Source organism: Pezoporus occidentalis, unplaced genomic scaffold, assembly GCF_034315485.1.
Source record: "Pezoporus occidentalis ecotype Australia unplaced genomic scaffold, CSIRO_AGI_Poc_V1 ctg231, whole genome shotgun sequence".
Lineage (NCBI taxonomy): Eukaryota > Metazoa > Chordata > Aves > Psittaciformes > Psittacidae > Pezoporus > Pezoporus occidentalis.
The window spans coordinates 338,719-353,064 of record NW_026914191.1 but is presented as its reverse complement, the minus strand read 5'-3'; the positions used below and the strand labels follow the sequence as shown (position 1 = coordinate 353,064).

At 46.4% G+C, this 14,346-nt stretch overlaps 1 protein-coding gene across 5 annotated transcripts in view; it reads right to left on the bottom strand.

Moving 5' to 3' along the window:
* Window positions 1-8,137: 8,137 nt before the first annotated feature.
* CARMIL1 (capping protein regulator and myosin 1 linker 1) overlaps window positions 8,138-14,346 on the bottom strand; it is a 192,985-nt gene continuing 186,776 nt past the window's right edge. For 3 of the 5 annotated variants that reach the window (XM_062621692.1, XM_062621693.1, XM_062621696.1), the window contains 2 exons: window positions 12,446-12,592; window positions 8,138-9,182 (listed from right to left, as the gene is read on the bottom strand). In XM_062621692.1, coding sequence (XP_062477676.1) covers window positions 9,058-9,182; window positions 12,446-12,592 — 272 coding nt within the window. In that variant the 3' untranslated portion in view covers window positions 8,138-9,057. The remainder of the gene's footprint in view (window positions 9,183-12,445; window positions 12,593-14,346) is intronic. The other 2 variants (XM_062621694.1, XM_062621695.1) reach the window with 1 other exon arrangement.

Here is a 14,346-nt window from a genome sequence, read left to right as displayed (position 1 = left end):
GCCGCCGGCGCCCTCCCCGAGCAGCCCCGCAGGCTCTGCCCGCAGCCCGCCCAGGCTTTGAGTGCCGCGGCCCCGCCCCGGGGGGGGGGGGGGGGGAAGGACCTCCCGTCCCACCGCTCCCACCCCCGGAGCCGCTCGGATCCCTCCCACCCGCTGCAGGGCCTGTGGAAGGCACGGAGCAAGGCCCGCGAGTAGACGGGGTGCGCCCGGGCACAGGAGTGGCAGGACGGACCTCAGGGTCCTCAGGATGCGGAGCACCCGCCCCGTAGCCACTGCTCTGGAGAGCCGTGCTCTGCTTGCAGGCAACCTTCACAGCTTCACAACTACCCGAAGGGGGCAGAGGTGCTTGAGGGAAACGTAAGACTTCAGAGGACGTGGGGTGTTTAGGGAAAAAGGGGGGGAAAACCCCAACTGAATCTTGTACCTCCTCAGTTTATGAATCTCACCTTCTCATCCCTTCCAGCCATCAGCAGGGTTTCCCTCCCAGGGATGAAGAGCCACGAAATGAAGACAGGTGGAAATCCAAGCTCTCTTCCTCCTTCAATACCAAGCAAAAGAAGGAACATTGAGGTTAGAGGTCTCAGTGCTGACAGCAAATTGCTAGTATTTACATTCCTGAAGGTCCTGCTGGGGACTGCACATGTTTTGGGTGTCACTCTTATATTCACCTTTCAAGTGAAAGTGGTGATTTCAAGTACCTGGGACTGGGCTCCGTCTCTTTTTGGGTGCTCCCAGAATCAGTTTTCACAGCTTATTACCTCCCTTGAAGTCCCTTACAGACAGTTTTTCCTTGGTTGCTTTTGATTTGATATATATATTTCAATTTTATGCGAATACAGATTTCTTTAGAGAGGCTTTCAGGGCAGAAAGCCCTTTAAAAGCTATTGGTTTGCCCTGAGCAGGCTTCTATTTGATCTGAGGAGGAAAAAACCCAAACCAAAACCCCAAAGCGAAGAACTAAAAGTTGTGTTTTACTCAGGAAACACCAGGTCTGCAAATTACATTCTTTCAGAGACACCACAACACAACAGGGGGACATGTCCAGCTTTTCCAGCATGCAAAAGAAAAGGAGATGCCACGGAGCTGATGGCTTTAAGCGGCAGTGCATGAGCAGCTTGGTACAGGGTTTCCCTAGCTGGCAGCCCAGGACAGGAAGAGATAGGAACATCCTGGTCAGGTTTCTTTGGCAAAGAGCTGCAGATCAGCTTCTGGCAAGGTTTGTAATCTGGCCTTGGAAAGCACCACCATGGCTGATACCAATGAGGGTCCTTGGTAGTATGATCGTGATAGCTGGTTTCTCACTAAGAATATTCTTAACTAAGAATAAGGAATAAATAACAATTGAGGGTAGGCAGCATTTAAAAAAGTAGAGAATGCTTTTGATTAAGGACTTCTGTGGCTCCAGCTTTGCACTGTGCAGTAACACTCGAGGTAAAAGATCTCAACTCCGTGTTTCGAAAAGCTGAAAATGAAAAAAGCCAATGGAATTGTTTTGCTTCAGAGCATTTTGGATGTTTAAAGATGCATCTTTTGAAAACCATGCCACTGTCCCAGTGTATTTTTCTTAAGTTCAGAAATGGCTTTAATGCAATAATACTTGACAAGACGATTTTCTCCATGGAGGCTTTGGGGTGGCAGATCATTAGTTCAGCTGTTTCTGTTATTGGTTTATTTCCAAATTATGGCAATTGGACATCAAGGAATAAAAAATGTCCCCCCTTTTTTTATAGTATCAATCTAGGTGTGCAAAATAGCTTTGAAAATGTATAAAAATAGCAGTTTTTCTAGAAAACCTCTTTTCCCTATGATGTTCAAGGATCCTGAAAAACACAACCAAAGAATTGGGATTTGGGTAAGACTCACTAGGAAGCAGAAATGAATAGCTTATTCCCAGTAACTCCTACCTCCTTTCAGCTCAAGTGGTCTCGTTTTGGTGGGCATCAACCCTCACCCTGCTGCTGCTCAGGGAGCCTCCAACCCGGCTTCTGCACCTTCCTGGGCTCCCTGAGAGGTGCTTCTCTTCCACAGCACCCCTCACCCTTCCCAAAACCCTGCCCCACACCTGCAAAGAGGAGGAAATACCCCGGATACACCCTGACTTTGGAGGCATTTGGCTCTTAATGAATGTACTTCAGTAGGTGCCTCAATGCTGGAAGCATTTGCAAGGCCATTATGCAGCCCTGCTGTGGGCTGGGGAGCCCTCCAGCTGGAGGACACCATCAGTGCTGTGTCATTTAGCTGATGCTAAATGAATAAAAGAAAGGGCAGTTTTTCCAAATAAGGAGCGTGTGGCCAAGCCTCAGGGTGGGCCAGCTCTGGAGAAAGGTGTAATCAAGCGACTGTAAATGGAAAAACATGCATAGAAGTGCACACTGCTGATGTGGAAACAATAAAAAGACCAGCTGACAAATGCCTCGTTCTTTGGGTTGGACTCAAACACACATTTGGGATTCCATGACCAGAACAGGAAACAAAAAAAAAACCTTCTTCTGGATTTGTGGCACAGCTTTGTCCCTCACCTTGTCAGAAGGTAATTCCCAATAGATGCAAACATGGACTTACAAATGGAAATGATTTTCCTCATCAAGTGGCTTTTGCTATTGCACTTACTGGAGATGCTGAGGAAGTCTCCGCTGGCCCCCGTCAGTGTTTCCTCCTGCACTAGATGTGTGCTTTGCAGGTAGTTTGGGTCCTGAAGGAAACCCAAGCCTGGATCCCCGGCGTCACCCATGCTCCCCAGCGCCCCATTTGCAGTGGGGCGGTGGGAGGGGAGTGCTGGGGCTGCAGAGGGAGGGGACGACGTGCTGCCACTCGGCAAGGATCTATGAGCACCCCAGCGAGGGAAGACGCTGGAGAAGCAGATGAAAGAGAAACAGAAGGGGAAACAAAGTGGAAATAATAGAGTCAGTGAGTTCCCCTGCCATCTGCCTGCAAACCGAGTCAGAGATAAAGCTGGCTGGGCAGAAAAGAAATAGACCTCTCCACTCCACCCTCTAATGGGTACAAGCTGCTTATTAGTGCAGACCCTACCCCACATTCCAAGGCAGATACCCTCCTCCTTTCCTCTGCTCTCTCCCCCTTTCTGCCCAGCAAATCCCGCATCACTGTGCTGGGCTGGATGCTGGCTCCATGCTCTCTGCCTCAGCTGGCAGACAGTATGTGTTTGCAGGGGTGCATGGAGATGCACAGTTCAGGTTGTGGTACTGATGGATGCGATGTGATGCAAGGACAACCATCACATGAATGTTCCCATCCACAGGTTCCAACCAAGGCCAGATTTCTTCATCCTTTCCCATGCAGCCCCACAAACTGAGAGGCATCAGTCCTCTGTCCTCTTTCTTTGGACCGACAGTGAGGATCCCTTGAGTATTACAGTGGAGCGGCCGACACCTTCCCACTAGGATGCTGCTGGAAAGGGACTCAGGCTATCAGATGGGGCATAAGAAGAGATTTCCCAAAAAGAAAACCCAACGTTTCCCCTCGCCACATGCTGCTTGATGCCCCTCAACCAGGGGCTGCAACCTCAGTTACAGTTCATGACCTTCATTATTTCAGTCTTTGACTAGAATTTAACGTTGTCTGAATAAAGTGGGGGTTGTACGGCCCCCATTCTGCTCTCCTCTACCTGCCTGCATCTGTGATGCTGAGCAGAGATCACAGAATTAACTTTACTCCTCCGTTCAGTGAAACCAAATCGGATTTGAAGCCCCTCTCCTGCCTTCTCTGCCCAGCACCAATGTGATTAAAATCTCATTCTCTCCAAGCAGCTTTTCTTCTCCTCAATTCAACTGACTGAAAAAGCAGAAAACAGGCTCTGAAGGGCCAGGCCTGGAGTCAGCTGGCAGAGCTCATCACAGATTGCCAGAGCAGCATCAGCACAGTGCTCCAGCATTAGCACAGTGCTCCAGCACAGGGGCATTGAAGCAAGGACTGGCCCATGAGGCTGAGAACACCCATGACAACATCTCTGCTTTCCACACAGGCTTCTCAAACACAGGCGCTTGAAACCTGCATCTAATAAAGCCCGGGAACAGCTGATGGAGGGGTGGTCAAAGGCAGAGGGGCTTTCATGTTGGGAAGAGACTGCTCATATTGGCAGGAGCCGCTTCAGTTTGTGGCTGGATACAACGTAAGAAATAAAGTTTTGGGACAGCACAGCCCTTGCAAAGGTAACTCTAACAAATGCACTTCACCTGATGTGCAGGCTCACACTTCGCTCCCCTCTGTTTGAAAACACAGGGTCTCACTGCTCAGCTCCTCGGTGCTGATGAGCATCTTTGCTCTCACAGCAATTTCTCTGTGGTACTTGACAGCAGGGCAATTTGGACCCCCAGGGCAGAGGCAGCCCTTGCAGCACCTCTCTGATGCCGGAGTGACCATGGGTGGGATGTCTCGGGAGGGGTGACCTGGCAGCCCAGGTATGGTGATGGGGTTTACCCCCCAGGCAGGGCAAGGATGGCAGCTCCAGCTCCAGCCCAGGCAAGTGCCTCATCCCAAGGACCAGCGTGTCCCTGGCTGAGTGCTGGTGGAGAGCCAACAGCTCTGTCCCAGACCCAGGGGAAAACTTCGTTGCTTGTTTTTGAGAGATTTCATTTCAGCTGGCAGAGATAGAGAAGCTTCTTTTCTCCTCCATACCTCCCATAAGAGGCAGGAGCTCTGCACTGGACTCTTTCGATCTCCCTTCACCATGTGAGACCCCAGAGGCTCTGGGATGTGTCACATCCTCAAGGGATACTTGGATGTTGTCCCCCTAGGCTGCTTTCTAGGGGCTTGCCATCAGCTTTTACACCACTCACCTTGTTTCACTGCCCTGCAGCTCACCCTGAGTCAAGGGACCTCAACTTTGCATTTCTTCACCTTGTTCAGATGCCTATTCCCAGGTCCCTGAACACACAAACCCTGCTGGGGAGCTCCCCACGGGATGTCAAACATGGTTCCATGTCCTTCGCCAGGTACCTCTGGGTTTCAGCACAGGAGCCCCTGCTGAAGCTGGCAATGCTCAGCTCCCCACCTCAGAGCCCCAGAAAGACAACCCAAGAGTTGGGAAGAGGCATGAGGGACTGCAGGAGGATGAGGAGGAAAGCTGGGAACATGCCTGGCAAACCTTCCTATGCTTATATTCAGGATAAGAAGATGGAGGCTAACCCCAGACAGCACTTGTCTTGCCTTAGCAGAACACAAGTTAATGTTTATGCAACAGACTGGAGGCATTTTCATTATCCAGTGAGCAGGCTGTAATCTTTGAGAGACTTCCTGGCAATGATGTTGGGTACCCAAGGATGTTAGAAGGGTTTTGGCTGGGCACCAGCTCACCAGCTGCCTGCTGGGGCTACGGGTAGGGCTCACACAGAGGAGGTCAGGGCTGATGGGGGGGGGGGAATGATTCAGGCAATGGGGTTTTGGCATCTCCTGTATTTGAAGGAAAGAGAAGGTCATCACCATGTGTTTATGTAGCAGTTTTCATCCTCCCCATTTACAGACTCCTAGGATGGGGAAAGACTGCTCTGCTTTCAGGCCTGGTCAGCAAGATTCCAGCATTAAATGATAATCTCTGGTACTCACCTGTGCTGTGTTTGTTAAGAGACACCCTGGACCACAGCTCCAGAAGCAAAGGACAGTGTCACTACCTGAAACCTCCAGCCAGCTTCAGCACAAGCAGAGGATAATCTCCAGAGGTGGGATTCAGGCACAGCCCACCCAGCATTAACACCCCTGGGCACGGGTAAAGCAGTACAGTGTTCTCATGACCACAGGAAAGCAACATTTGGAACACGAGCAGAGCTTTCTTTCCTAGATAATGTATCTCAGTAGCTTTTTTTCCTGTGCAACAAGAAAGAGAAGTCATCTCCACATTAATCCATTAATAAGCAGCAGCAGCGAGAGCTTGTGCCCATGGCAGCTCTCAGCTTAGAGCAATGGATTGTTCAGAGTTTTGACTAATGGGCCACATTAATTCCCAAATCATCTCAGCCCGGCTGGATGGCTCTGGTGGAAGGGAAAGATTTAAGACAATTGCTGTCCCCGTCCTTCAGAAGCAGCTATTTACTGTTGTTACTGCACGCCAGGGAATACTTTAAAATGCTCAAAATCTATGAGCCCACTTCCTTTAGTAGGGAGTGGTGCTTGAATGCACGGAGGGATGAAGAGGACCTCACCGTCACCTCTAAACAGAGAATGCAACATGCAGCATCTGTCTTGCCTGAGACCAAACCACTGTGTTAGACATAACCCCAGCTGGACCTTGTGAGCCCTTTCTGAGCAGCCAAGTCCACACAGCACAGTGCTGGGGACATGCTCCCAGCTGCAAGAGGAAGGCTGGCAGTGTGCTCTGCAGCATACCTCCTCTTCTGTGCCAACCTCTGTTCCCACGGCCACCAGCACAGCTTGAGGTACTCAAAGCAGTGTCCAGTGTGGGGCTGAGAGCAAGGCAGAGTTTGGTAGTACTCAGAGATATTATGGATGCCATGGGGGATCAAGCAGCAGCACTTCTCTTCAGCAGTAAAACCAGCTGATTTTTCTGCTCAGCTTCCCAGGATCTCTACCACTGGCATCCCACCAAAGGACATAACTTGTGTCCCTTGCCCTCCCAGTGCAGCACATGGCCCAGGAAGGGCAGGGAGCACAGGGTGCAGTGGTTGTTACTTCCCTGAAACACACTGACACTTACCTGAGGCCTCTATGGGCTCAAGATACACGAAAGAGACTATTTCTTAACTGTGTAAGAGGTACAACGCTGGTGCCCTGGATGCAACCTCAATTCTTTGCAATGGGGCCAACAGTGCTGGGCTCAGCAAGCAGAAAGACAGTAAAGAAATGAAAACTATTGCTCCTCCCCACACCCAAAACCACACATGCACACAAAACCAACCCCAGGTCTCCAAGAGCTCACTCCAGCACTCCCCTAAAGTCATTTTTCCACCACTCAGCCTGCCCACAACACACTGATGGCTGAAATAAAGAGTGGAAAGGCTTTCCATAACTAATGTGGAAAAACACTGGTGTCTAATGAAATCTTTACACTCCAGCAGGTAACTATTACAGCACTGGAGCTTTTCGTCTTCTGAACAGCACAAACATATTTTCTGTAACGCGTTTCAGACGTCCCTGTCTGGTTTGCTGATGCCAAGCACACACTGTTGCCGTGACTTCTCACAGTGGGAGCAGTACAGTGTCTCAGGTGACTGGTAAGAAGGACATCAAGCACAAGTAAGAGAAATGTTCAGCAGTTGGAAGTTAAGAGTCTGTTCTTTTTTTTTTTCTTTAATACCACAAACCTTGCTGTTAATTTTCTTAAGTTCACAAAGCCAACTAATCAGGCAACTGTGTTTGCATACTTACATTTCTCAGTTGTCTTTTCCATATCCAGTGGTAATAAAACTGCACTTTATTTATGACTGGATTGTTTTTCCTTTTTAATACAGGAGTTTAAAGCTTTCCTTTGCCATTTGTCTTGTGTTCCCACTGATGCCCCTCAAATCAGGAATATATGTGAAAATCAAGAACTTTCTCTTAATCGTTTTAGATGAGAGCAGAATTCCACGACAGTGCAATCCCCCTGGGTATGAACCCCCATCCTTCAGGACCTTTTTCCCACAGCCTTGTAGCCTACTTTCAAGATGTTAACCTCTACGAAGTGCCTCTAAGGTGTTCTGGCATAAAAGGATACTGGTTTGACTTAGCAGCCCTTTATACTGCAGTAGGAGGAGTCATAATAACAGGTATGTGCACAGGGATCAGACAGAATGTCATTTGACAGACAGCTAACTGAGCATTTCCATCCAGGCAAGAAGCCACAGCTGGGGCAGGGAAATTGCTCTTGGGAGAGAGTTACCAAAATGATTTTGTTCTGTCTTCCTATGGCACTGAAATAGAGAATTAGGATGGCAGGTATTTCTGGCTCACGAGAAGGCTGCTTTGCTGAAGATGCCAAGGGAGGAGATTAGCAAAGAAATCTCCTTTCACCAGTTTCACAGAGGTGATGTGGCATGTCTCCCTTTCAGCAGGAACAGGCATCTTACTAGAAGCAGAAAAAGATTATATGTATTTTAACTATGCTTTGTCTACCTGACACAACAGCATCATTCAGCAAGCAGAGACTATCAGACCACAAATAGTGCTGTAAAAACACAGATGAGCATTTCAGTTGTAAAATCATTTTTTTATTGTTACAAATATACATATGAATAAAATCCCTTCAACCTGTAATGTAAGTGGGTAGCTGTGAAATCTGAACCCCCTCCCTCAAAAGCTGAAATGTTTTTACAGATGTCAAACTATTTTTCTTGTAGAATTACACATTGAAAGGAAGCTAATATGCAGACAGAACTGAGGAAGGCCTCTAGAAAACACCAATATTAATAAAATTTCAATTGCCCTCATTCCAACCAACTATATACATTAATATACGAATGCGGAAGCATACCATGATTATACGTCATCCGAATCCTTCTCTGTTGTGCTTTTTGAACGGTACACAAATGTAAGCGTTGGAGCTTTATGTACAGTACGAGAACAGGAAGAAAGAAGCTCCCTATGGGAGAATGTAAAAACCATACCCAAGCATTTAATATATATAATCTATACAAATTATTTTATTAGTGTGCTCTTTTAATATAATTACAATGTGCAATTGCATACCGCAAGAATATATTTATAGGTAAGTCACGTGCAGATTTGACACATTTACATTCAGCAGTACAACACATTACCTGCTGTACAGTGTATTAGTGTAAGACAACGTCCAGTTAATTTGCTTCGCTTTCTAAATGCCCTAATGCAGGGCGCTCTTGGTAGCTGCTTCAGAGAAATTCAAGTAGAATACATGAAAGAGTCGCTGGCTTTAGCAAAGGCATGGAAAGGAATGTCTGCGTCTTACAGAACAGAAATTAAGGACCAAATCAATGCTAAGTGAGTGCACTGTAAATCATGACTGGAAGATCAGGTTTTCTGCATGGAAATGTACCTGTGGTGAAAGAGCAGCTGGATAGAAGGGCTGTTGATTGCTGTACCCTGATTGTTATAAAAAGCTCTTGCACTACGAAGCACTTGTACTGATTGCTAAACAAAAATAAAATCTTTATCTGCTTCTTCTCCAGAGTCACTGGACTTGTTTCCCTGATGGCCATCTTTACTTAAGGATCTCTGGAACTCATGAGGCTGCTGGCCAGGGCTTCTTTTCGCAGCTGTATAAAGCAGAAATAGGTCTTACTAATAATTGCAGAAAAGAGAAGGCAGCAAATAATAAATAATCATTCGTGCACACAGGACCTGCTTCTGCTCCCACTCAATTCATTTGCACTAGTGGGACTAGCCTAGGTCTGTTAATCTTCAACCCAGAAAAAAGGTGAGAGAGAAGAGAGAGTGAGCAAACTTTATTCCAGTGTTGGCTGCCAAGCAGGGAAACTTGAAATATGAAACTCAGTACTTCACTGTGACATGGATAAACATAACAGTTAGAAACAGCCTGGAGACATTCCTCTCATCACACCACTTCAAATCCAGAACAGTATTCTTTTCTTCCCCACTGGGCTGGATCTCAGGCAATGTACTCCTGACTGCTAAGGTGGACATCCTCACTGGCCACCCCTCAGATGTGCAGCACATTCCCAGGTGGGCCTGTCTTCCTAGCAGGACACATCTACATATTCTGAGTCCCTTTTGACTCAGCAGCCTTCATCAGGACAGACATTCACCTTGGCATCCACATTACTTGAAGTGTTGCTCCCTGCCTACTCTGTTCTGATGGGGAAAGGAAAACACCCATGGCTCTGAGCCCAATCTGCACCTCTTCCAGCTGAGACCACAGGCTCTGCACCTTGCTGTGCTTGGCAATGGGGTAAGCAGGACATACCCACTTCCCATGATCTAAATGCAAACAACACCCATTTTGTTCGCCCAGCACTCTATCATCTCTGTAAGGCCAGGGTTTTCCCCAAACCTATAGGCTTTGAAATAAATTACAAAGAAGGTTGTGAAACCTTGTTAAGATTTCTAATTGAATCAGTGATCCACAATTGCTGTGGTAACAAGAGAGTTATTATGCCCATCAATGAGGGTGATCATACACAAGGATTGATAGCTTTAGAAATCTCATTCTTTCTATTAAAATGAACCTTTAAACACACTTAAATGTGTTAAATGTGACTTCATTGCAAGTTGTCTCTCTTCATACCCAGAAAAATAAATGTTAAAATTACAAGACCACCTTTGCTCCACCATTTCAGATAAGGATGTCTAGCTTTGGTTCACACTGATCCTTGTGCCTGTTCCCATTTGTGCACACCTTGCTTAACAAGGCACCACCAGCAGTCACAGTGACCAAGAAGCACCACCTCTCCTTCCCATGTACTGCATACCTATAGCTTCACCACTGCAAGGGACAGCCTGCCTGTCACCACCATGCAGCTCCAGCCACAGCAGGGACAGGGAAGCAGGAGGCTGTCACTGATGCATCTCCATGACCCATTACAAATTGTGCCAGGCTGTGTTAGGGTCTGCCAGGAATACAGAAGATGCAAAGAGGAATCCCAAGGGAGTCAACGCTGCTGCGGCAGCCTCAGTAGGGATGCTCCCTGTATCTACAGGGGGCCAGCACAAGTGCCCAGGCAGTGCTGCTGCATGCCAACATGCTGTGAAACTAGAGACAAAAAGCTCTCGACCATTTCTGCTTGGCACAGACATTGTCCAGTCCTGGATCTCTGCTGTGATGAAAGCAGAACAGACATATCCAGCACATGTCTTGTGGAGACCCACCTCCGCACACATGGCACAATTGCTACCCAAATAGCATTCTTGAGCCAAAAATACCTGTTTCCTTGCTTGCACTACCCAAAATATGGGAGGAAATGAGAGCCAACAGCTACGCAATTGCTGCACTCTTACCCTGGCTTTGCAAGTTGGGACAGAGAGGAAAGGATTTTTAAAAATAATACAGTTTTTTAATAGAATTGGAGAGGATTAAGATACCTAAAAATTCCTTTAAAAAAAAAACACCATTTAGGCATTTTCACCTTCCCAAACACCACTGCTTTTCAAAGAAATGGTGCCTGGAAATTTTTGAGTAATTTTTGATAGTTGTACTTCCTAATAATTACACGGCCTTTGTTTGGCCTCCATTCACTCTTCAAACAAAACCCAGAACACATCCTGCAGCAGCCGTTTTAGTTTAGAACCTGATAAATTAAGACAGGTAGTTTGCCCCTGAATTACCTGAAAAATGTATCATCAAGCATCTAAGTTCACATACTGCAAAGCAGGCTTCTGCCACAAGAGCTTACCCTTGCCCCGATGAAACCATACACAGGTGACCTGCATAGATCTGTGGCAGCATCTCAGCTTTTGAAACTTACTTTATCAGAGGGAGATCTTAGAACAAACTAAAATATAATAATTTGATTATGACAGGGAGTCCAAGTCTGGGTGGGCTAAGTTTGATTCTACAGTATGAAAAGGAAACAAGTTCATACATTTTGGGCTGAGGATGTTATAAAAGGGATACATGATGTCTTACAAATAGAAAAACTGAAGGGTAAATGCAATTACATAAGATGTTCAAATCCCTCATTAAAATACTTCATAAAAAAGTAATTTTGAATCTTTGTTTAGACAAACCAGCTAAGAGGTAAAAAAAAACCATGTAAACACACACCATTTGAGAACAGGAGCTTCTATGTTTTAAAAACACATGGATCAACCATTTTTATAGCCTACTAAATGAATTCACCGTAAGTCAAAGCTGCTCTTCAGGAAGTAATGGCTTAAGCTTGCAGCACAGGGCTGGGTTTGGGTTCTTTTGGTGTTGTTTGTTTATGAAGCTGAAAATCTAAGTACTATGTCAAAATAACCTGATTTACCCAGTTCTCAAATGGTTTTGTGAGTGATGTACTGAAACTGGCACTAACAATATTCAGGCTGAAATGTATTTTGAAATACTTCAGTGCACACATTTTAAAAAGGGAAGGTAGGGAAGCACACAAAGCTTTTGTGTGACAGTCTACCTGCAGCATGCCTACACATCAGCATCACTGCAATGAGCAAACACGGTTTGTAATAAACCCTCTTCTGCAGAAGGGATACAGGTCCTATATGGTACTGGTCATTGATGTTGTCATGAAAGAAAAACAATAGAATCACAGAATGGTTTGGGCTGGAAGGTATCTTAATGACCATCTAGTTCCAACTCCTCTGCCACAGACAGAGACACTTTTCACTAGACCAGGTTGCTCAAAGCTCTGTCCAATCTGGACATTCACATGCATTTCTTCTCAGGAAATTCGCTCATGCCAGGTAGTCCCCATGGGAACAGAAAGATGATTAGCATCCCATGAGATTTCTGCCTTTCTCATAATCCAATGACAAACCCACACCCTTCTGTGGCTTCTTTGCTATTACAATTGTTAGTGCCAGTTATCAAGCACTGTCTTGATGAAAAATGAAAACTTCTAACCAGAAGTTGGCTGTGCCTTCCTCTGCCCAAGCACATTAGCCTCCTCTTCTGCACTGGTAGAACACTGCCCCGAAGTGGTTTTCATGCTGCTAGATGGCTTGGCACAGTCAGGAACTGTATCTCTTTTTTGACAATCTCCTGTTTGCTCTAGCAGGGAAAAGGATTCATATCTCTAAGCTGTTCCATAGGCCCACATACAGAAATTAATATAAATAACTTCATTTATCCACCCCATTTAATCAGTTGTTCAGAGTAGTAATCAATATGCGAGACGCTTGCTTAAATGTAGTCCAGATATTTATGTTAGTAACTGCAGCCCAATCTTACAGGTATGCTGTGTAAAGAGGTGTATTCCAAGACTGTCCCAAAACGATTTTATAATCAAGTATCATCTAATTTGCAGCTCTCTTTTGCACGAGATACAATTTTGCTTACTTATTAGGCAGATTTGCAGTGATTTACCAGTTGCAGAAATAAACTGAGCATGCTAGCCTGAAAGATGGCAGAAAGCAAGGACAGAGGAATGACTGAGTGAGGAAGTACAACAGCAATAAAGAAAAAGGAAAACCTCAAACACAATTAAAAAGCCTAAAAGAATTTACTCTTTCCAGACCTATAGTTGTGTAGCACCAAGTTTACTCTCACAGTCTGATGAAAAGCTGATGAGAAAACAAGGACTCCAGCAAAGGCAGTTATCAGACAGCAGCTTAGAGAGTCTACTGTGACAAGAGCCTTTGACTGCAACAGCTCTCAACATGACAGCACTAGTGGAGCAAGTCTGATGCCTAAGCTGTAGCCCAGTTCACCTGTCTCAACACAGGCTCTGATGTGACTAAATGCAGGAGAATAAACAGGTTCTATTCTGCCTTGCAGCCCTCGTAATGCCGCAAATACTGGAAGGCACTTCAGACACCCTGCTGTCTTTTCCAGACCTTGAGCCACAGACCGCAGCTGCTTTTGGCATCATGGACCTCTGAACCCTCAGCCCTTTCCAGACACAGTAGAGGTCCTTGGGTGTGCCGTGTCCTGCTGGTTTTAGGTAATTCAGTGTGACTGTGGTGGTTCTGCTGGGCTACCATTAGGGCACGAGAGCGGCCCAACGGCATCATATAGGTGGCTGAAGTGAGAGTCAAAACCTGCAAATACCCCACACATGTGCTGACATGCAGATCACAGCCACACAGCAGGAAGTTTTAAAGCAGAGCAACACCCAGACTGTGAGGTAAGCTGTTTCATAGAGGCCATGGTAGTTTCAGGACAGAAAGGGAGAAGCTTCTCAAAATATACCTCTGGACCATCCTGCTTTGGAGATCGCTTTGCCCCTCCTCTTGTCTAGAGAGTAACCGTGGGCTCTGTGGGCAGCACAACCGCTTGGTCTCCACAACCTAGTGTCAGGTATCTGCCTTGACTTACCTGCCCCAATGCCATACCATAAAGAAATGCTGGCAGAGTGTGAAAGGGCACCCCTTTGTCTCACAGCTGAAGTGATGGGAACTGCTTTGTATTCATGAGGAGAGTCCCAGGAAGGAAGAGGTGTTACCCCCAGATTTCAAATGTCTTTTGTGCCAGCTAGCACCACACTGAGCAACATTTCTGCAAAGACTTCTTTACACACCCTATGCTATCAGAGGAAGCCTTAGCAATTCTAAGAGGCCACTGTGGGCAAGGAAATGCACCAGCAAAAGTAGCAGTGCAGTGCACACATGAAAATCAAAGACAAGGCAGCAGTCTACTGGTGTGTGTAAAAGGTACCAAGCCCTGACTTGTCACATAGAGTATCATGGTCTGAGGAGGTTAATTCAGCCACATGCAATGACCCTGCAGCAAGAAAGAGTTAGAACAAAGCAGGAGGCTGGCTGCAAGGAACAACATTGTGGCTGCTCCCCTGGAAATGAGCTGCA